The sequence below is a fragment of the Eumetopias jubatus genome, unplaced genomic scaffold (assembly GCF_037043125.1).
Source record: "Eumetopias jubatus isolate StellerSeaLion01/CBP00866 unplaced genomic scaffold, mEumJub1_p1.0 scaffold_14, whole genome shotgun sequence".
Classification (NCBI taxonomy): Eukaryota; Metazoa; Chordata; class Mammalia; order Carnivora; family Otariidae; genus Eumetopias; species Eumetopias jubatus.
In genome coordinates, this window is record NW_028274820.1 from 67,133,452 (window position 1) to 67,157,334 (window position 23,883).

General features: G+C 35.5%; 1 protein-coding gene across 1 annotated transcript in view; it reads left to right on the forward strand.

The window, feature by feature from the left end:
- The first annotated feature begins 8,894 nt into the window (after positions 1-8,894).
- Positions 8,895-23,883, forward strand: part of SEPTIN7 (septin 7) — a 76,994-nt gene continuing 62,005 nt past the window's right edge. The window contains exon 1 of the mRNA XM_028093874.2: positions 8,895-8,997. Coding sequence (XP_027949675.2) covers positions 8,988-8,997 — 10 coding nt within the window. The 5' untranslated portion in view covers positions 8,895-8,987. The remainder of the gene's footprint in view (positions 8,998-23,883) is intronic.

Consider the following 23,883-nt stretch of genomic DNA (forward strand, 5'->3'; position numbering starts at 1 on the left):
TTAACGCTTATGCTATTTAATAGCAGCATGTTCTCACACTTTTTAAATTCGCCAGTTTCTATTTATTCATTCAAGATGGCACAAAATACTCAGTTTTCCTTTCCTCCCCAAGCTCTGTCATCATTCTGGGGCATTTTTAGTGCCCATGTGTACAACTAATTCAGTAATTTATCCTCACAATTTCTGGGTTGTGCTTGGGCCATCATTTTAATGGTCCCATGTAGTTATCATCTAGAACTTCTGTTCCATCTCTAAAATTTTAATTGTATGGCCTGTTCTAACCACAAGTTCACATTCTTTTAGCTGTCTCATTTCCTTGCTTCCTACCTTTCATCCTTGACCCTTTTCATTTTTGTTCACTGAATCATTTCAGCTATACTTGTCAGCTCCCGTAATCCCTTGTACTTTTGTGCACTTTCTGCAAAAGAAGTTTCATATGACTCCTACAGCCTGTTTGCTTGTACTTAAGTTGTAGATTGCTACTGGACAAAAAGATTCTATGGCTTCTGGGATACATTCACACAGATTTGTGGTCTTCAGCCTTAACCTGCATATAGAGTTGCTTGGCTGTCTCCTATGGACTCCTAGTCTTTCTTTCTATTGTTGTGGTTGCTCATTCAAATGTTTTACCTCTTAATATTCCCTGGTCCTCCTCTCCTTAGAATTAGTACATGATTTTGTCTTTGGCCCTTGGAGAAAACCTCATCCCTCACTCTAGAACATTGTATCCTAACTTACCCTTTCTTCAGCCTTTTGTCTACTTGATCTTTTCTATTAGCATTTAAATGGATGCAATTATCTTTTTTTTTCTCTCCTTAAAACCCTCCCTTGACCCAGTGTTATTCTCCAGGTTCTACCTTATTGCTCTGCACAGATGAGCATTCAGAAAGAATTGTTTATACTCATTCCCTGCATTTATTCACTGTTTATTTACTTCCAATATGCATTTTTCTTCTATCTTTCCCCTGTTCTGGCAAAGGTCCCTGATAATAAGTAGATTCTTCTATATCTATATTGACCACTCCAGAGCTTTTGGTACAGTTGACCACTTCTTGGAAAAGGCCACTATAATTGACCTCCTTAAACTGCTTCTAGGAACCTCTTTTTTCCTCATTCTTTTTCTCGCTCATCTTTTTCTACATTTGTGTAGGTGGTGGGATGTTAGTGTTGGTTCTGGCCTGCTTCCTACTTCATGTATTGTATTTGGATTCATACCCATGGCCTTCTTACCATTTAAGTGTTGGTTTAAAATGTTTTATTTGTTTCACCCAGACATTTCTAGAACTTCTGACTTTTATATATGCAAGCTGTGTACTAGACATTTGTCTTCCTAAAGTCCAGTTAACACCTTAAAGTCAGGTGATTCCTGCTTTTAATGATTGGTACCACCGTAATCCAGTTGTTCAAACCTAAATTCAGAAATCTCAATTTTAACACCCCCCAGGTTAGTTATAGAGACCTGTAAATTCATCTCATTAATATCTAACCCAGCATTGTCCAGTAGAAATTAATATGTCATATATGTAATTTAAGCTTTTCTTTCTTTTTTTTTAAGATTATTTATTTATTTAACTGATAGAGCGACAGCGAGAGAGGGAACACAAGCAGGGGGACTGGGAGAGGGAGAAGCAGGCTCCCCACTGAGCAGGGAGCCCGACGTGGGGCTCCATCCCAGGACCCTGGGATCATGACCTGAGCTGAAGGCTGTTCCTTAACCAACTGAGCCACCCAGGCACCCCTGAAGCTTTTCTAATAGCCACATTTAAAAAGTAAAAAGAAACAGGTGCAATTAACTTTAGTTCGTATTTTACGTCACTCAGTGTGACTAAAATTTCATTTCAGCATGCAGTCACTATAAAAATTAAGATATTCTTCAAAAATTTTTTCATACTAAGTTTTCAAAATCTGGCGTGTATTTTGCATTTACAGCCCATCTCATTTCAGGCTAGCTAAATTTCACGTTTTTGATAGCCATGTGTAGCTAGTGGCTACCTTAATAGACAGTAGAATTTTAGCTTCTGTTTCTCTTCATCCTCACTTCTTTCTTGGCTCAAGTCTTAATTTTTTCCCTGGGTTACTGCACCAGCTTTTGGGATTGCTCTCATTCTGAGAACTCTTATAGTTCATCTTCAGTATTCTTGTTAGTGGTAATTTTCTAAAATAAGAATGTGATTCTGCATGTGAATTCATGTGATTGTGCATTCTTATGCTTAAAGTCCTTTAATGATGTCCCTAAGCTTTCAAGATGAAGTCTAATCTAAGATCCTTAGTGTAGCTAACAAAATCCTTCACGATCTCGCTTTTGCTTAAGTTTCCTGTGCTGTAGCTCCCAGACGCTGAAACTAAGATGTATTAAATTTGTAGTTCCCATAGAGAATCATGTTCTCCTTTTGCTTTTGAGCCTTTGCAGTTACCAACTAGTTTGCTTGAGACCCATATTTTCCAGCACCTACCCACATTTCTCATCAGACTAAGACCTGCTAGTCCTTCAGGATCTGAAGCATCTGACCTCAGAATAGGACCAAGCTCCCCCCGCCTGCCTTTTTTGTTCTCATAGCCATTCTTCATGTTTGCTTAGATCATAGTATTTTATCACTGTTATTATAATTGCCTTCTAACTTACCTGACTTTAGGTTCTTAGTTTCATAAGCAGGGATCTTGTTTTTATTAATTTTTGTGTATGTAATTGCTAGTACATACATTGTGAAGGTCCATTAACTAGGTTGATTGAGAGAGTAATTCTATATAAGTAGAGATCTAGATTCCAGGTTCAGAGTAAAGAAAAAAAAGGTTTAAATTATGTCATCTCTTTTTTTAAAGATTTTATTTATTTATTTGAGAGAGAGAGGATGAGAGATAGAGAGCACAAGAGGGAAGAGGGTCAGAGGGAGAAGCAGACTCCCTGCCGAGCAGGGAGCCCGATGTGGGACTCGATCCCGGGACTCCAGGATCATGACCTGAGCCGAAGGCAGTCGCTTAACCAACTGAGCCACCCAGGCGCCCAAATTATAAGTCATCTTATTCTTACATGTATTCATAGAATTAAATATTAAAATGTTCTAAGCAGATTAACTAGGAATCCAGAATAGAGAAAATGAAAGTTGGTTTCATCAGTACATAATTGCGCATCTCAGTGAAAAGGGAGGAGCTGAGGGCAGGCAAACTAAGACATGAACTCTTCAAAAAAAATTAGGGTGAGGGGACATTAAAGCCAACATTTAGGACATACCCTTGTAATCTTGTAACATTTTAGTGTTCTTGTTATATTAAATCTGGAATGTAGGTATTTTTATACCAGTTATATTTAAAATATTTAAAACATTTAAATGGTGACATTCTTTAATTTTTTCATTGGGTCATGTAAGACTAAGCAAGTGCCAAGAGAGTTATATCTGTGTATACGATGTAAGGCTTTTAAGAATACTAAGGAGTAGAGGGGCGCCTGGGTGGCTCAGTCGTTAAGCGTCTGCCTTCGGCTCAGATCATGATCCCAGGGTCCTGGGATCGAGCCCCACATCGTGCTCCCTGCTCGGTGGGAAGCCTGCTTCTCCCTCTCCCACTCCCCTTGCTTGTGTTCCCTCTCTAGCTATCTCTCTCTCTCTCTCTCTGTCAAATAAATAAAATCTTTGAAAAAAAAAATCCTAAGGAGTAGACAAATAAAATTATGTATCAGTATCCTTTCTTTTTGTAGTGTGTAGTTTTTTGTACTTAGAATTGTTTAAATTTTACAAGAAAGAAAATTATTTTGTCCATGTATAAAACAATGTACAATATATGTATGTTTTAAATTCCAAAGGGCACAAATTGAACCTGAAGTTAATTAGGAAAAGACCAAATGTTTATCTTTGAAATTTAAAGTTATGGATAAAACGCTTGGATCTTCATAGCCTGATATTTTTTTAAATTGCAGTTATTAGGGGGAGGAATAGAATTCTGGTCATATTAAGGTAATTTGGGGCTGAATGTCTCATTCTGTAAAGCTGAGGGAAGTTGAAGGTTTGTAGTACATGGAGCATGGGTATGTTTTAATTTTCCTCAAATTCTGGTTTTTGTCAGGCTTCCTTTCTGTTATGTTGTTGTTATGGAAATGTATTTTTGGCATTTTTCAAAATAGCTGCTTTTTTCTTCTGGAAAATTTGTTAAAACACATTAATGTTCAGACCTTTAAAAACGATAATAGATTTCAGATGCCAAGATTTTCATAACTTTATTCTTTGGAATCGGAAAAAATGGCAAGAGAAGGTAAAGTATTCTTAAGGTTTCCGATAATCTATCAGTCAGAACTTACTTGAAGCATCTTGTTCCTCAAATATAATTGATTTCTAGAAATCAGGTTAAGTAAGTTAAACACTGAGATTACTGGATATTGTATTTAAGTTGAATTTTCCACAGGCAGTGAAATAACAAGCAGTGAATTGTTGTGATTTGATTTTCTTAAATAAGAATTTGCCATAGAGATTTGGCATAGTAACTAAAAGATTTTTGTAAATATATGCCTTTAGAGAAGATGATTTGGGGGCGCCTAGGTGGCTCAGTTGGTTAAGTGGCTGCCGTAGGCTCAGGTCATGATCCCGGGGTCCTGGGATGGAACCCCATATCGGGCATCCTGCTCAGTGGGAGGTCTGCTTCTCCCTTTGCTGCTCCCCCTGCTTGTACTCTCTCGCTTGTACTCTGTCTCTTGAATAAATAAATAAATAAACTCTTTTAAAAAAATGATTTGATAACTGTTCTTTCTTATGTAACTCATGTTTCAAATCAAGTAATACTTTTAAGACCTTAAGGTATTTTGGTAGAAGCCTGTGTGAGAATATACTTCTATCTATATTCACATGCTTATAAGTGTCACAGTTATATCACTCACATCTATAAATAATGTTTCTTATCCAGAAATTACATTTCACACTGGTACTGTGAACATTTTATTTGCCCAGGAAAAGAATCAGTGGGTGGTTAAGTCTTCTGAATTACAGACTATGGTTGATTTTAGAATTTAGGGTAAGGAATGATTCTTATGAAATGTGAAAAGTCTATATGTTTTAGTCAACCAATGTTACATTATTGGTATATTCTCAAAGTCCTTTTTTTTTGGTCTTTGGACACAGTTTTTTTCCTTAGAAGGAATTTTCCTATATTTTAGCCATTTAGCTTTTTAAAATAGCTCTCATATATCAGCACTTTGCTAGGAATATAGAGATGAGTAGGACGTGTTTTTCTCCCTCTGGGAAATAATTATAGGGGCTGATAAGTAATGTGTTTAATTTTAAAATAATTTAATTTAAAACATAGAATTATTTAAAATGTTATATTTATGTGCAAAGAATTGCATATCCTCAACCTACTCACTCATAGCAGACTACGTTACTGAGACTGCTCTTATTCAAAGTTACCAGTAACATTATTTTTATGGTTATGTCTTTGGTATTTCATTTGACCTTTCAGTGGCATTTAATACAGTTGAGTGACCTTGAGCCATTCCTGGTGTTCCTTCTTGCTGACTGATCTTTCTCAGTCTCTGCCTGACGTCTCAGTGATGGAGTGCTCCAGGACTCTGGCTAGACCCCATGATCTGTAGTTTCTCCCTGAGAATCCAACCCTTTGCCAATACTACTTATATGCTTACGATTCCTAAATCTATGTTTTCAGCACCAACCAACCCTGCATTTTCTGGACTTAACGTATTTAACGGCCTACTGGCCTTGAATGTATAATGGACACATCACACTTCACATGTTCAAACTTGTTTATGATTTTGATGATTTGGGCCCTCACCACCTAATCTTTTATTCCCCTCATTGTTCCTGTTTTTCCTTAAAGATACCACTCCATTGAGTTGTTTAAGCCAAAAACGTAGGAGTTATCTTGGTCTGTTTTTCCTTCACCAATCACATCCAGTGCATCAGCAATGTCCTGGCAGTTTTATCTTCAAAATATATTCTGAATCCTTCTTATCTCTTCTTGCATCCACACCATCTAAATTCAGTATACCCTTTCTTTCTTGGACTATTGCAGTAGGCTCCTTACTAGTTTTCTTATCTCCACTTCTTCTCTTAGCCCTGAGAGCTATCTTTACAACACAAATCAGGTCAGGTCACTTGCCTGTGTATAACCCTCTAGTGGCTTCCCATCATGCCTAAAATAACATCCAAATTTCTTACTTTGGCTGGGTCCCACATGATCTGGCCTCTGCCTGCCTCCCTGACCTCGTTTTCTATCACTTTTCTGCCTGATCCACTGCCTAACTTCATTGTGGTTCATGTACCTTCTTTTTGGTCTAAAAGTACTGTTCATCTCTACTTTAGGTCCCAGCTCTTTGCCTAGAAATCTTTCCTCCCTTTTCTTAATTCATTCCCAATATTGTACTATATGCCAAAGACTGTTAAAGGACTTGAGGATAAAGCAGTGAATAAGACACAGGGATACTCTCAGGCATTTTTCTCATACCTTTTGTCTGGAGCGTTCCTTGAATATGCAACCCAAAATACTCTCCCTGATACTTTTTCAACTCTCCCAGATGGTGGCTTCTTTTTTGATGCCACAATTTATGTAATTTATTTAATCTCTACCTTGATGGCTCACATTGTAGTTGGAGGTGGAGTAGGGTGGAGATTGCAATAAATATGATGAGTAAAATATATGTTAGATGGTAAAAAAAAAAGTGCTAAGGAGAATAACATGAAGCTGCAGCAAAGTGCGGAGGAGAATGGAGTTGTAATTTTAGATAGGGTGGTCAGGGCAGGCCTCTGTGAAGTTGACATTTGCATATCATCATCTGCTCCAGGTTGTGATATAACTCACAGATTTGTGTCAGTATAAAATATAGATGTACACTTTTCGCAGACATTGTGTCCAAAGTTAGTCTATTTTCTTCTCTGTGCTTTGTTGGTTGCCTTTCGGTTTTCACAGCTCGCATTAACTTCATCTTCCCATTTGTTGCTTGCTATCTTTAGCTTCCTCCTTCTCCTGTATCCACAAGTCTGTATTTCTTCCAGTTCTGAACTTTAATCAATAGAACTTGAAATATAGCAATGTATAAAGATTTTTAACTAAAACATTTGCATTTATCTGATATGGGCTGTCTTAATTCAGGGATTGACAAAGCAAAATTGTATGAAAGTTACATTTTTTTCCTTGGGTTTTAAACTTGGTCCCTATATACCTTGCTGAAACTTCATACTTGACAGCTTTTCTACCATTTTTAAAAAAATTTTAAGTGCAGGGCATAGTAATTGGTTTTTATAAAAAGATAAGAGGTCTTCAGGAGAGCTGCTGCACATTAATTAAAACTCACTGGGACTTATATCCCACAAAAAAAGTATTACTTTGACATGTATAAAGTCTGTCCTTACTTTATTGTAATTTATTTCTAATTTGTTGAGTTACATGCAAGTAACTTTCATTTTTCCCTCTATTTTTTTCTATGTTCCAATGGATTTGCCTTTCCTGTTTGGACTGAATGTGTCATATACAATTCTTGGAATTCCTCATTTATTGTTCCTCTGTGGATCTGTTCTGTTGGAATCTGGAACACTGGAATGATGGAAATGTGTTCTTTACAAAGTAGCTGTGAGTATAAGATAATTTTTACAGAGATGTTTTCAGTCTAAATTAACTTAAAATTTAACTTACAGTTGAATGAAATATGAGCTAAGGAAGCCTTAAATTTAATACGTACTTTTAGTTTATACATAGTAGGCTTTCAAATATTTGATTTTAAAATACTATACTCTGATCAGTATCCTAGTTAGTATTTAAAACTAGCTTTTTCATTTAATTGGCTTGGTTATCCTGTCAACATTTGGCTTAAAGATTAGTTTATATGAATCCAGAAAAAAGGCTAAAAGGTGATGGATGGAATATTTTGTTACATGTGATACCAGTGAGGAATGCAGATTGCTAGTTGTTAAATCCAAGTGTGTTGAGTTAATGCTTTGATCTCTTGAGTATTTTTTTTTTATGAGACATTAAATGCGTGAAGAACTTTTAAGAGAAATATGTACCTCTTAGGAATATTTTGCCATTGTATTTTAATGATGACTAAGACCTACCTCTAAGTAAAATTGACTAGTAAGACTACTCACTCAGATGGTCTGAACTATGGACAGTTTTTCTTACCATTGGGTAAGTTAAAAGTCAGATTTAATTACTACACCAATTTAAAAGTAGTAGGTTTCTTTGAATTGCTCATGAAACTATTGCTGAGGTCATCAAAGAATCAAAAACCATGCAGAAAACTAAATTCTGATTTTCTTTAAAATCTGGATGAATCTGATGTCCCTGATGAGGGAGGCAACAGGATCAATTGAAATGCTGAAATGGCATAATTGGACCTGGTATTAATAGCTTGAAAGATATTGTTTACTGATTGGCCTTGACCATGAGAGTTTTTAAGAATTTATGAGAAAATTGTCTTAAACTCAACATTTGATTTCATTTCATGAATAAGTAGACAAATTTCAAGGAATTCATACCTGTGGTAATTAGTATGAGCAAAGGGATAATTAAAAGAGTTCTTACTATAAGTGGATTTGAATTTTTTTTATTATGAAAAACCCTTTATTTTTTATTATTTATTTTTTTTTTAGCTGATTGGTCAGAATCTTGTTATTGACTCATTGTAAGTTGAAATCTTTACTCTGAGGCAGGTTTCTTTAGTTTTTATTTTTTGCCCGTGTATTTTTATAATTGACCATTATATTGTCAAATCACTCATACTCCTAATTCATTTTGTTTATTGCTGCAGTTAATACTTTTATTGGTGACAATAAAATCAATTTGATTTGCCATGAATAATAGTTTGTATAGTTTTCTAAAATAGGTTATTGATGGGAATTTGAAATGTGTGACAGAACAGTTTTGTTGATACGTGAATAATTTGGCCCTTTTGCTTTTCTCAGCAACAGAAGAACCTTGAAGGCTATGTGGGATTTGCAAATCTCCCAAATCAAGTATACAGAAAATCAGTGAAGAGAGGGTTTGAATTCACACTTATGGTTGTGGGTAAGATATGTTTTCTTACTAAAATTGGATTTTGATCTGAGTTTTAAGTTGTTAATTAGCTCAGTGAATTTAAGAAGACAATAGCCTGAATGACTGTAGTAATCGTGTTTTATTATGTGAGTACATTTTTTTTTAAAGATTTTATTTATTTGAGAGAGAGCACGCACTCAAGTGCATGAGCAGGGGGGCGGGGCAGAGGGACAAGTAGACCCCTCACTGAGTGGGGAGCTCCACGCAGGGATCCATCCCAGGACCCTGAGAGATCATGACCTGAGCTGAAATCAGATGTTTAACCGACTGAGCCACCCAGGTGCCCCTTATGTGAATACATCTTAAAGTGTAACTTGGTGGCATGATAGGAATTGTATATTTTCTTGCCTCTTTTTTTTTTTTAAGGTGGCACAATTTTAGAAACTAAGTAAAAGTTGAAAAGCAGTGAGGGTGGTAGAGGAATAGAACACTATAAAGAAATTCTCTTCAATTGGTAATGCTACAAAAGGAAATAGCGTCTTGGTGGTTACTTATTACAGGATAATTTTGTTCTCTGGCTTATATACTGTAGTGGAGTCATATCACATGAGCATTTAACTTAAACATACATGCTCTGAATTTGAGAAAGAAGGGTGGGGTAGAAGTTCATAATCATGCAAGTGATTACCCTGGAAATTCATTCAGTGAGTATAAGCTCTGTAGTGAGTGAAATATGGCTTTGTTCTCTAATTCAGTCTCATTTTTCTTACGTGTTTTATCCTGTGAACACCATACCCTGCCTGAAGTCCATTTTAAGAGATTGTCAAAGGTTATTTTGAGTATATGTTGGTACCATCGTTGTTATATTTAAAAAACAGTATATCATATATAAGATTAGTAATTTTAAATGTATATTTTCACCTCATATAGGCTGACTTTAGAATGTAAATCCTGAGGATGATGAAACCGTATTTCTTTATATGTTTTAAGAAGGTGAAAGACATGGGTGCCTGGATGGCTCAGTTGGTTAAGCGGCTGCCTTCGGCTCAGGTCATGATCCTGGAGTCCTGGGATCGAGTCCCGTGTCGGGCTCCCTCCTGAGCAGGGACTCTGCTTCTCCCTCTGACCCTCCCCCTCTCATGCTCTCTCTATCTCATTCTCTCTCTCAAATAAATAAATAAAATCTTAAAAAAAAAAAAGAATGTGAAAGAGAGGATAGTGGATTCACTGTCCTTGACAAAGACAATTTTATTGTCTTTTTTGTAGTGTTCATTAATTTTTGCTAATTACATTCAGCTCCTGTTGTTTTTATTTGGGTGTTGAATTAGATTAATTGAAAGATTAATTGAATTAGCTCTGAAATACTCCTTCATTGAAGGGAGGAATATTTTATCAATTGACCATAATATTTTACCTGATGGTCACTTTGTGGCTGTTTGGAAATATCTGTGTTACGATAGTTTAAATAGTTAAAACATGGTACAAAGGCTGCAAACTTGATGTTTGGTAGAGTTGGTTAATTTGCCTGTCTCTGGTTGAGTAGAAGCATAGTATACCCAGCTTGCAAATTGCTGTTGTGAAGCAGAGGTGGGTCTAGATAGATAGATGGATAAAACATTCAGAACATACTTTTCCTTTTGTAGGTCAGTTAACATCATTATATGTGAAGAAATACTAAATCTTACCTTTACATATATAACATTTATGATCTTAAATGACAAACTGTAAACAAATATAAGATCATTTTGTAATTCGAAAAAAAAGTTTCTAGGTCTGTTAGGAGCACTATAACGATTAAAAAGAGGGGCGCCTGGGTGGCTCAGTTGTTAAGCGTCTGCCTTCAGCTCAGGTCATGGTCCCAGGGTCCTGGGATTGAGTCCTGCATGGGGCTCCCTGCTCCGCGGAGAGCCTGCTTCTCCCTCTCCCACTCCTCCTGCTTGTGTTCCCTCTCTCACTGTGTCTCTCTCTGTCAAATAAAATAAATAAAATCCTTTAAAAAAAAACAATTAAAAAGAATTTTCGATATTAAAATTTTAGTTTGAAGGATAACTTCTTGAACATATACTTAGTAGAATAATATCTGGGGATCAAGGCCAGATATTTGGTTCAAAATATGACATTTTTCCAGGTGAAAAAAATTTAAGTCAGCTGAAATGATTTTTCATTTCAAATATGCAATCTTGGAAAGTATATTATTTATTAGTTTCTGGTCAGTCCTTTTGTGAACTACAGCTTTTGTTTTTTTCTTTTCCTCGATATGACTTCAGCTGGAGGGGGAGAATGGGTGTTAATATCCTGACCCACTTCACCTTGAATGTTATTGTTTAATTAGCTGTCTCTGTATAGACTTGTTGAAAGCAAGGAGTAAATCTTTTCATTTACATAGTTGGGAGTGTCTAACACATAGTCACCTTTTAAGTAAGTGTCTAATACATGGTTGGTTTTTCTGACTTTAGGCCAAATTTAACAGCTTTGTTTGCAAATCATAGAAAGCTAAAGCTAACCTTACTTTATTATTCTTTAATTATTCCTTATAAGCTAAGTCCTCATTTTTTTAAATTTAGATTTTACTTAGTTAACATACAGTGCAATAATGGTTTCTGAGAATTCAGTGACTTATCATATACAACACCCAGTGCTCATCACAAGTGCCCTCCTTCATACCCATCACCCATTTAGCCCATCACCCATTAACCTTCAGTTTGTTCTGTATCATTAAGAGTCTCTTATGGCTTGTTTTCCTCTCTCCTTTTTTTCTTTTCTCCCTTCCCATATGTACATCTGTTTTCTTTCTTAAATTCCACATATGAGTGAGATCATATGGTATTTATCTGACTTATTTTACTTAGTATAATACACTTAGCTCCATCCACATCATTGCAAATGGCAAGATTTCATTTTTGATGGCTGAGTAATATTCCTGTGAGTGTGTGTGTGTGTGTGTGTGTGTGTGTGTGTGTATGTACACATACATTCACACCCCCACATATCTCACATATTCTTTATCCATTCATCAGTGGGTGGACATTTGGACTCTCTCCATAGTTTGGCTATTGTTGATAATGCTACTATAAACATCGGAGTGCATGTAGCCCTTCGAATCTGTATTTTTGTATTGTTTGGATAAATACCTAGTAGTGCAATTGCTGGGTCATAGGGTAGTTCTATTTTTAACATTTTGAAGAACCTCCAAACTGTTCTCCAGAATGGCTGCACCAGTTTGCATTCCCACCAATAATACAAGAGGGTTCCCCTTTCTCTGCATCCTTAGCAGCACCTGTTGTTTCTTGTGTTGTTAGTTTTAGCCATTCTGTAAGTCTTCATTTTTGAGATATAAACTCAGAGTAGTTTTAGCATAATAACGATTCTTATTTTTTTCTTTAAAGATTTTACTTACTTATTTGACAGAGAGAGACACAGCGAGAGAGGGAACACAAGCAGGGGGAGTGGGAGAGGGAGAAGCAGGCCTCCTGAGGAGCAGGCAGCCCGATGCGGGGCTCGATCCCAGGACCCTGGGATCATGACCTGAGCCAAAGGCAGACGCCTAACGACTGAGCCACCCAGGTGCCCCACGATTCTTGCTTTAAGACTTAATATATTTTTACAAACTGAAAAATCTATATTTAACAGTTGATTTCTTTATGAAACTCTGTCCTTTGTTGGGAAACTTTATTCAGTAACCTTGCCTCAAAAGCAAAATTTATTGAGTACTTATTTAAGTGCCTTGTATCAAGGAGGCATAGTGTTATATTCCCATATCTTAAAGGAGTTTATGATTTATATGGCAACATAAAGTACACATAAAAAGGTAAGTAACATTTCTGGGAAGTACATATGAATCAGTGGAGTCATACAAAAATTAAGGGCCATAGAAGTTGAAGGCTTTGGAGAACTTGTCCCTGGTTGGAGATTATTTTTGCCTTATTTAAGGAGAAGAGGTAGTAGGACAGATTTTTGAATAGAATTGAGATAGACATTGAGTGGAAGGTCCAGTTGGGAAAATAATAGCTAATACCTGCATAACCTATTATGTGTCAGGCAGGGCAGTGTTCTGAGTACGTACCTAACTCATACAAACCTTAACGACAACCCTATGAAGTTAGTATTATTGTTATCCCCATTTTAGAGAGAGAGAAACTGAGGCATGGAGAGATTAGGTTACTTGCCCATGGTCACATTGCTAAGCAGTTGGTAAAACCAAACCCAGTCTACTTCTCAGTTAGTCTGGTGTGTTCTTAAGTACTATGCAGAGGCTCATTTGGGGGTATTGGATAGAGTGCAGAGCTCAGTAGAGTGAGTCCAATATGCCTTGAACTTAAATGATTTCATCTGAATGTTCTGTTTTTCCTAAAAAAATGGAAGAGACAAAGAGAGAAATGAGGGAGGATAGCGGGGCAGGAATGATTGAGAATTAGAGAACTTAAATACTTGTGTGAGCGGTTTTTTCTGCCATTCCACTGAAATGAGTTGTGTGGCCTAGGGCAGTCATGAAGTAGGAGAGGTAAATTTTCTATTTCCCCAGTCATTGTCAGCTTCCACATACTTTCATATTGTGAATATTTTACCTTGCTGAATGTTAGTATAGTGACAATATGGTGCGTTAATATAAACTAGTTACTTTTTATATTTTCAGACACAAGTATCTGTTTTGGTGTAGGAAGAAAAACAGGTTGTCAGTTTTGTGTGTAATTGTGGTTTATGGATGATATAGGGGGTTTTCAAGATTAATTTGCACTGAACATTGACTTTAGGATCTGACTCCTAAGACATGATGTTATAATAGTTGAAAATTAGGTTGAAAATGTAGGCTAGCCTAGATTTTGAAGAACTTGATTGCCACCAGGATAAATAGATTGGAATTCTTGATTTTGAATCTTTATTTGAAAATTTAGTTTAAAACTCAATGTCAGGCATATTAAATAATGGAGACACTTAGGTCTCTAATTCAGCAAAGTGTCAACCATATTTGGGCTTGAAATTTGTCTCTTGTGTGCTTCTTAATTATACTTGACTATGCTGAGAAGTAAAATGTTAATTGTAAAATCCTGATTTTACTAGAATTCTCCAAGGAGGTAGAACTCAGACTATAGATTGCTTTATCTTACCAGAAAATAGTTTTGAAAACAAGTGATATTAAATCTATTATTTTGCAGCCATCAAAAAAACCCGAAATCTCGCCATTTGCAACGACGTGATTGGAACTGGAGGGTATTATGCTAAGCGAAATAAGTCAATCAGAGAAAGACATGTATCACATGATCACACTGATATGAGGAATTCTTAATCTCAGGAAACAAACTGAGGGTTGCTGGAGTGGTGGGGGGTGGGAGGGATGGGGTGGCTGGGTGATAGACATTGGGGAGGGTATGTGCTATGGTGAGTGCTGTGAATTGTGTAAGACTGATGAATCACAGACCTGTACCTCTGAAACAAATAATACATTCTATGTTAAAAAAAAAAAAAGGAAGGGAAAAATGAAGGGGGTATTCGGAGGGGGAGACGAACCATGAGAGACTATGGACTCTGAGAAACAAACTGAGGGTTCTAGAGGGGAGGGGGTGGGGGGATGGGTTAGCCTGGTGATGGGTTTTAAAGAGGGCACGTATTAAATGGAGCACTGGGTGTTATACGCAAACAGTGAATCATGGAACACTATATCAAAAACTAATGTATGGTGATTAACATAATAAATAAAAAAACTAATGATGTAATGTATGGTGATTAACATAACAAAATAAAATTAGAAAATCTGTTATTTTGAATTGACCTATAGTATTATTAGTTTCAGGTATACTATACAGTGAATTGACAGTTCTGTGTATTACCATGATAAATGACCTTACCATCTGTTACCATACGAAGTTATGACAGTATTACTGACTGTATTTCCTATGCTGTACTTTACATTCCCATGACTTATAATGGAAGTTTGTACTTTTAATTCTTTTTTTTTTTTTTTTAAGATTTTATTTATTTATTCATGAGAGACAGAGAGAGAGAGAGAGAGGCAGAGGGAGAAGCAGGCTCCCAAGGAGCAGGGAGTCCGATGCGGGACTCGATCCCAGGACCCCGGGATCATGACCTGAGCCGAAGGCAGACGCTTAACCATCTGAGCCACCCAGGCGCCCTGTACTTTTAATTCTTAAGAGGATAAAATCCACAGTTCTATCATTTCTGTAATCTTGAATTTCACACAGTTTTTATGGTAGAGGTGTTCTTTATTTAGTGTTTATAATGATGTATTTGACCTGTACCAAATGTCTTTGGTAGCCGGATTGGCATTTCTATTTTTTTTCAGTGGGAGGGAACTTAATGCTGCCTTGGCCATCTTGGGGATTCAAGTTTATCATAATGTGTTTCTTGTATATGACTTATAAGCTAAAGTTTAGGACGTGTTTAGTCGGTGATAGGATATACATTGTCATAATTGTCATTTTCTCTCACCTTCTTGTTGGTGTTTGAATTGTAATAACCTCCAAAGTTATTTGAAGAAATTGAAAGGTAATATTGACTCATTTTGTTTTTAGGTTATTCGGCATTCAGTGGTATTATGTTTAATTCTGAAGTTAAGATATGTTGGAGACTTGAAATGCTTTGAGTAATATTTCAAAAATTTCTTCCTTGAGCTCTATTTTTATTTTACTTTTAGTAATAAAAGTAATCAGTGATTGCAAAAAGTTGTGAATATAGAAGAACCACTGAATTGTACACTTTAAAATGGTGAAACTTATGGTATGTGAATTTTATCTTACTTAAAAGAAGTAATTTAAAGCAGAGGAAGTTTTGGGAAAAAAGAAGTCACATAATTTCACATATCCACTATTATAGTTTTTTAATTCTAGGTTTTCATTGTGTATTTTAAAAGGTGCTTTTGTAATAAAGTTAATATATTTCATTCATAAAAATTAAGAAATGCAGAAAAGCAAAATGAAAATAAATACTACCAAAATCTGTCACTCAAGGATAACTGAACGATAGAATCATATAGTATTCTTGTTTATGTATCTGTGATGTTCTGTGATTGCCCTCTAAAATTAGCAGTAAATTGTGATCATCTTTTGATGTTAGGTATTCTTTGATAACCTAGCTATGCTTGAGTTATAAATTTTAATGGCTTGTATAGGTTGGATATACCATAATTTACCATGTTGCTCAACATCAGGATGATTACAAATAAACACGGTTATAATTCTGTCTGTCCTTGCATTTTTACTTAATTACTTAGGATAAAACTTTGGAAGTTTGAATTGCTGTGTAAGGGTTTCATTTTACTTTATTTTATCATTATTATTTTAGATTTTATTTATTTATTAGAGAGAGCACAAGCAGGGGAGAGGGAGAAACGGGTCCCCGCCGAGCAGGGAGCCCAACATGGGGCTCAGTCCCAGGACTCTGGGATCATGACCTGAGCCAAAGGCAGATGCTCAACTGACTAAGCCACTCAGGCGCCCCTAAGCATTTTAACAGATAATACTAAATTGCCCTAAAAATAGTTGGTATACCATTTTGCCCACTCATCTAGTGTTGACAATACTCCTTTCTCTGCATATTGCCAACAGTGGATATTATAGTCTTTTTTTTTTTTTTTTTTGCCAATCTAATGTCTAAAAATTGGTATCTTATTTTCATCTGTATTTTATTGTTACTGGTTAACTTAATTTTTTTTTTAGTATTTATTTATCTTTGGTATTCTTTTGTAAGTAGCATATTCTAGTTTAAAAAGCTGTGCTCATTTTTTTCTTTAATAGGATACAGGTACTCTAGGGTATTTATTATTATTAATATTCATATTATTATTATTAGTAGTAGTAGTAGTATTTGTTATTAGATATTGGCATTTTTTTGCCAGAATTTTTTCTGTGTTGTGTTTTAACTTGATTTTATTTTGTGCATGCAATCTTTTTTCTTACGCTTTTGCTCTTGATGTTTTCCTGCTTGATTCAAGTTGCTGGGGATTCCACTGTATTTTATAGGTTTAACTTTTTATTCTACAATCTTAAATCCATGTGGATTTTTTTTTTATCTGAGATATGAGACAGGAATTTGATGTTTATTTTATTCTTTAAATGGTTAAGTAGTTCTCCCCAAAGCATTTATTACAAGCTTGAATTTTAAAAATATATGCATGGTTGGTTCTCTTTCCAACCTTTGGTTTAGGTCATTCTATAGTTTTTCCTATATAAATACCACATTATTAGAGTTATAAATTACAGTAATTATGTTTTGACTTGTATAGGAAGATTACTAGACTAATGTTAATTTAGGGAGATAGGCAAACAATATGTAAAATAATTACAGATGGTGTTATTTTCTAGGAAGAAAATAAACATAGTGGGATTTGTTTAGAGTTATCCAGGGAAGATCTGCCTCTCTGAAAAGGAGACTTGTCCATAACAATACCTGAAACATCTGAAAATTAGGAAATACTAAAAAGAAATAAAAGTAAAAATGACAAGAGATAATTACCGTTAACATTTTGCTGTATTTATGCTCAATATTTTACTTTTGACAGTTGTATAATATTTCCAAAGGTGGCTATCTCAAATTTTAGCCATTGCTTTTTCATTTGATATTTGAATGATTTTCTCTCTTTGACCTCATAATAATGCTACAGTAAAAATGTATGGAATGGAAGATTTGGTCACATTTTAACTGTGATGTTTAATGACTGCATAATATTCTAATCTATGATTGAATATACCATAATTTTTGTAATTTATTTCTCCACTAATGGACATTAAGTTTGTTTTTACCCCTATACTGTTACAAATAACATGGCAGTGAAGATCCTTAAACACACAGGGTTTGTGTATGTGTGTTGGGAAGCAGAGGGCAGTATCTTTATTGATTTGTTGATAGTCCCTGAAGTAGGATTACTGTAGCAAAATGTTTCAACATTCTGTGGCTCTTGACACATATTGGCAAATTATTTTCTTGAAAGTTTGTTCTACTAAATATATACTTTTAAAAAAGAGAAAATATTTTCTGCCTGAATTTGAGATGTATACTATAATTGAAGTTCAGGCTATTCATTCCATGGATGCTGAAGGGAAGAATGTAAATGTAGATGAAGACCCTGTAAGGGAATAGTAGAGGAGGACAAAAGTATACAAGTTAAGGGGCGCCTGGGTGGCTCAGATGGTTAAGCATCTGCCTTCGGCTCGGGTCATGATCCCAGGGTCCTGGGATTGAGTCCCGCATCGGGCTCCCTGCTCAGCAGGGAGTCTGCTTCTCCCTCTGTCTCTCTCTCTCTCTGTCTCTGTCTCTCATGAATAAAAAAAAAAAAAAGAAAAAAGTATACAAGTTAACTACATCATTAAATGATAACTGGCATAAGAAATATACAAACCACATGCTGTGGGATTTAGAGGAATAAGACTATAGCTAAAAAGCCCACACTACTGTCTTAAATCATACACTAATTCCTGGGAAAACGGTACATCATATTTTTAGTAGTTAATATATTCACGTTTTATACACTTAATTCTTTATCTGATTTACTTTCAGTATCTTAATTGTGGAACAGTATAATTCAGAAAAACACAAAGCAGTTTTATAGGTTGGGAGTTTTTCAGTTTTGTAACAGGGGTAATGCCTGGATTGACATATATAAGAAATGTAGTCTGGATAATATCCCCGTTTCATTTAGTAGGCTTAAAAAAAATGTCGGGGATTTTAAAAATTTATATAGGTTAATCCTTGAATTATAATTCTTACTCTGTTTTGGCTTCTCATACATGTTCTATCGTAATACAGTCTTTGAAAATAGATCATAGTCTTTTGAAAACAGGGAGGTGGGTGGGGGGATGGGGATAAAAGTACATTTATGAATAAAAAAATTATAAGAAAAATAAAAGATCATTTAAGATACTTTATGTTGGAAAGCATAGTCACCCTTTTAACAGCCTTTCTGAGAGCCCTAGAATAAACTTTATAGTAAATGGGCTGAATTTGAGAAGAGAGGTGAGAATGCTGATGTTTTCCAGCCATAGGGAAATTGTTTTCTTGATATTGAATATACTCAAGATTCACTGGATAGATGAACTAAGATAAATGTTATGAAACTTTTTAAATTTTAATTAGTTAGACTTTGGGACAGAGAGGAGAAGTTTACATAGTCTGTCAATATTAAATTTTTTTTAAAGATTTATTTATTTGAGGGCAGAGGGGCAGTGGGAGAGGGAGAGAAGCAGATTCTTGTTGAATTTGGAGCCCTACATGGGGCTTGATGCCACAACCCTGAGATCATGACTTGAGCCAAAATCTGGAGTCAGATGCCCAACTCACTGAGCCACTAACAATATTAAATTTTAAAAAGATGGTACTATATGCAAAGAAAGGTACTTAGGACTTTGAAGACAAGGTAATGAAGGAAACCTTTGTCCGTGCAACTTCTTTATGGAATTTTCACTTTTCACACAGGAGAGATTTTTTTTTTCAATATTTTATTTATTTATTTGACAGAGTGCACAAGTAGATAGAGCAACAGGCAGAGGGACAAGCAGACTCCCCACTGAGCAGGGATCCCCATGCGGGACTCGATCCCAGGACCCTGGGATCATGACTTTAGCTGAAGGCAGACGCTTAACAGACTGAGCCACCCAGGCGCCCCAGGAGAGATTCTTTTAGTGTGTGGTTTTTCTTTTGGCATGGCAGGCTGCTGTTTCTTGAGCAATGGGGCAATTTTGAAATCATCCATAATCTAGGGCATGGAGATTAGGTACTATTTGTTGGTCAGATGGGTCCATCCTTTTCCTAGGTAATGTGTCACATGTCTCTGAAATTGTTTTAAATATGAAATAGTATTAATGTCTCTTCTTTCTAGCTATAACTATAGACAGGAGGTCAGAATTTCCCCTTCGTACTCTCAGTACATTTTTCTCTCCAGAGCATTTATAGATTGAGTGGGTTTTTGTGTTAGGAACCAGGTTTACTCTGTTCCAAAGCAGGAAGTTCTCTATCGTTTCATGCTTTGGTACACAACAGGTAGATTTTGTTGGAAAGATAGTTTTATGCCAACAAACCATACTTGTTTCACTCTTGAGCTTCTGAACCTCAGAATTATTTTAAAGGTTGGAAAGGTATAACCTGTCTGCCATGAAAGACCTTACAAAGGTGGTTAAAGTTGGGAAAGCCAACCTTGTTAATTTTATTTAAATTTTTCTTCTTGAATGAACAGAAACACATTTAAGTATGTAATTTGCATTCATTTACATTTGGGTCTTTTTTTTAATATATTTTACTATGTAGGAGTGATAATTTAAGGCAGTAGCTAAGTTACTGAAGATTCCGGATCAGGTTTTTTAGGGAAACAGGGGCACAAAATGAGTTCACTGACTAAACTTCCTGAAATATAACTGAGATTTTTATCATGTATTTTTTTCTGGGGATAGTTTGTGATGTATAGAGTCTCCAAAGAGAATCTATTTATCTAAAAAATTGGGAACTATAGGTACAAAGTATTTAATGTAATTAGAAGCCTGTGGCATTGATTTATAGTGATTCTTGTGCTGAAATAATGTTTTAATTAATTTTGAAACAGTTTTAAAAAGCACAAAAGTTACAGGTACAGTATATAACTTTCTTCTTCCTTCCCCCAAGCATTTGAGATGCATGATACTTGTGTGTTTCCCTACCTTGGTATATTCTCTTACATAACCATAATACACTATCAAAATCAGAAAAATAACAAATGTATGTTTCTATACATATGTATATGCTTACATATAGACACATATACATTTACATTTATATTAATCTGTATCTATCTTTCTCAACATATGTATTGAAAACTGTTAACACCAATATTTCCAATTTCAGTTCGTTACCACAGGGGTCCTTCTACCTTTCATCTTTTCTTTGGTTGTGCTTCTGAGGTAAGAAACCATTATCCTAATATGTTGACTTGATCAGTTCCCCCTCTAGATAACTAATCAGCTATATTCCCCTCTACTCTCTGATGCAATGGCCCTGCTCACCCCTCAAGTGCTGTGACACTCCATGCCACGCTAGTCTTCTCACACAGATGCCCTCCTCATCTTTTTTCAGTTCAGTTCTTCTCCTAGGGCACCTTTGGAAGCCATCTTCATTTTGCAGTCTCTAACACACTACTCTTGGGCCACTGTAGCTCTCCCTCCAACATGGTCACCTTCCTTTCTCAGACCCAGATAATGATTTTTGGACTGAATTTTCAGGGAGGAAAGTGGAAGAGAAGTAGCTGAAATAATTTTGAAAGGTTTAAAAACTAATATTTAATTATAGAATTAACTGGCATATGAGTAGAAGAAATAATCTGACCTTTTTTTGATACTTAAAGGTAGTAAAATTATAATTTGGGACTGCCATAAAAATTACTAATGGGGATAAAAACCCTGGAAGAATTTAGCTTGGAAGTGAAAATTATTTGTAGGTATGTGTAGTGTTGTAGAGGTACCATTGGCTCCATTTATATACATTTTGGCAAACTGAGTTTGGAGAACTTTTGGTTGGCCTCCAAATTTATTAACAATTGAGCCAGGGGCGCCTGGGTGGCTCAGTCGTTAAGCATCTGCCTTCAGCTCAGGTCATGATCCCAGGGTCCTGGGATCGAGCCCCGCATCTGGCTCCCTGCCCCGCATCTGGCTCCCTGCTCCGCGGGAAGCCTGCTTCTCCTTCTCCCACTCCCCCTGCTTGGGTTCCCTCTCTCGCTGTGTCTCTCTCTGTCAAATAAATAAACAAAATCTTTAAAAAAAAAAAAAACAATTGAGACAAATAGGTTAATATCTAGAAGTAAGAAAGCTTTAGACTTTAGGGCTTCTGTTCTTGCACCTAGACCCCTCAAGTAAATAGATGATAGTGCATGTCAAGGAATCAAATGTGAAGCATGATTTGTGGTTCATTCTTAACTAAAGTTTTTATAGGAGATTATGAATTGTTTATTATGTTACAAGTGGTAATAATTACAGTAAAACATAATGGTGAGATTTCTATAGTACCTTGTCATGGTCCTGAGAATAGATTTTAATTGAATGATCAGTAGTAATTCGCCTGATACAACTGATCAGCAGTAAAGTACTAGGAATTATGGATTAAGCTGATAATATAAAAATGAAAATAGCCACTTCAACCCTCAAAGGAATTTCCAGGGAAATGTATGCTACTGATAACAATTTAATTTAATAAATGCTTTAGTAGTACACATTTAAAGTGCCATGTACAGAGTAAGGGAGTTATTATTTGGGCTTAATGGGAATAATATCTTATTTGCCTGATGGGATAGAGTTCTGAAACCAGTAACTCTCTGTTGTGCTTAAATGTCAAATGTATAATTTATTTTGGCAGTTTTGTAAAAGAGCTGGTTATAGATTTGCTTTTTATTTGTTTTTAGCATATAATAAAAATCAGGTTTCTATATTTGACATAAATCTACCTTATAATACTTAGTACAACAGTTAACTATACTAAAAAAGAACATGTACTTAGCCTAGTTTTAAACTCTGATTTCTGCCACAAATGAGCTATCTGACCTTGGATAGATCATTTTGAATCTCAATTTCTTATCACAACAAACATTTACCTAGTTTTTCTAAGCCAGGCATAGGGTTAAGATTAAAAAAGAGAGAGACATACCCTCTAAGAATCTGAGGATTTAGGGTGGTGTTAGAGTGGAGACAGTCGGACAATAATGCTGTCTGCTATGTCTAACTTCTCCTGTCTCACAGAGGGCTTGAGATAATTGTATATATGAATATACTTTGTATATATAATCTATTTACTAAATCTGTGAATAAGTAAAATATTAAAATCAAATTTTTACTTAACAATATTTTTACTTAAAATATTAATTTTAAGCATGTATTTATTAGTACATTTTTTGGTCTTAATTTAGTTTTAAGATGCAAATATCTGTGATGAAGAGAAAAGAAAGGTCAGGAGTGGCTGAGAATGATATGGCAGCTAGGAGGTTAAATACTTGATTAATTCTTACTTTGAACTTTTGCTTTGGTTGAACTCCTTTGATATATACATTCAGGGCACACATATTGTCCTTTTACTTTACAATTTGGTATAACAGCAGAGCTCTTTCCTGGTGAGACTCAGACTTAACTAATTTGAAAGATGGTTGAGAATTTGCTCTTATTTCCCATTTTAAACAAGGTAGCTTGCATTCTTGCTAACAAAATATGACTTTTGTACATGACTGTTCTGTGCATTTCAATAAAAATATGAAGTTTAATGTTTTGTTCAAGTTACTTATGTGACATTACTAATTGGAAATTAGAGGAAATGTCTGATTTTTCCCCACCAGGTTATGAAGGACTAATAGTATTCACAAGAGTACTTGATTTTTAAGAGGGAGTGTTTATTGAATGATCATTAGAATTTTAGGCAGTAATGTGAATTTGGAGGAACAGAGGGGAGAGTTTGTAAATAATATCTGTCAATTTCAGCTCTTCTTCAGTTTAGCTGAAGAACTGACAGAAGCTTGATGTACAGTCTAGGAAAGGTTGCAAACCCTAGCCTAAGTAAAGGCAGTGCATTTTTACCAAAAAGTTGTGGTAATCCATTTTTGAAATAGTCATGAAAAGAATTTCCAAGTAGACGTTTAGATTTTTTTTGTAACACGAGGATAAAGAAAGGTATTGAATTGCTTAAACTGAGCTGTATAAAGAGTACTTTTATCTCTGAGTATAGCAAGAAATATCATAAACATCCTCCTTAAGGCCTTCCAGCTTTAGACACATAGCAAGTGAAAGTTTTTTGACTCAGTAGATTAAGGTAATTATTGGATGGCTGGTTGGAATGTTTGCTACTGGCTACATAGCAGAATTATTACTTAAGACTGACTGGCGGTCAGTTACTGTAATTAAAATAAGTAAACCTGTTTAGATAATTGAAGAGCCAGGTCGCAGGGAACCTGTCCAGCTTGCATTTTAG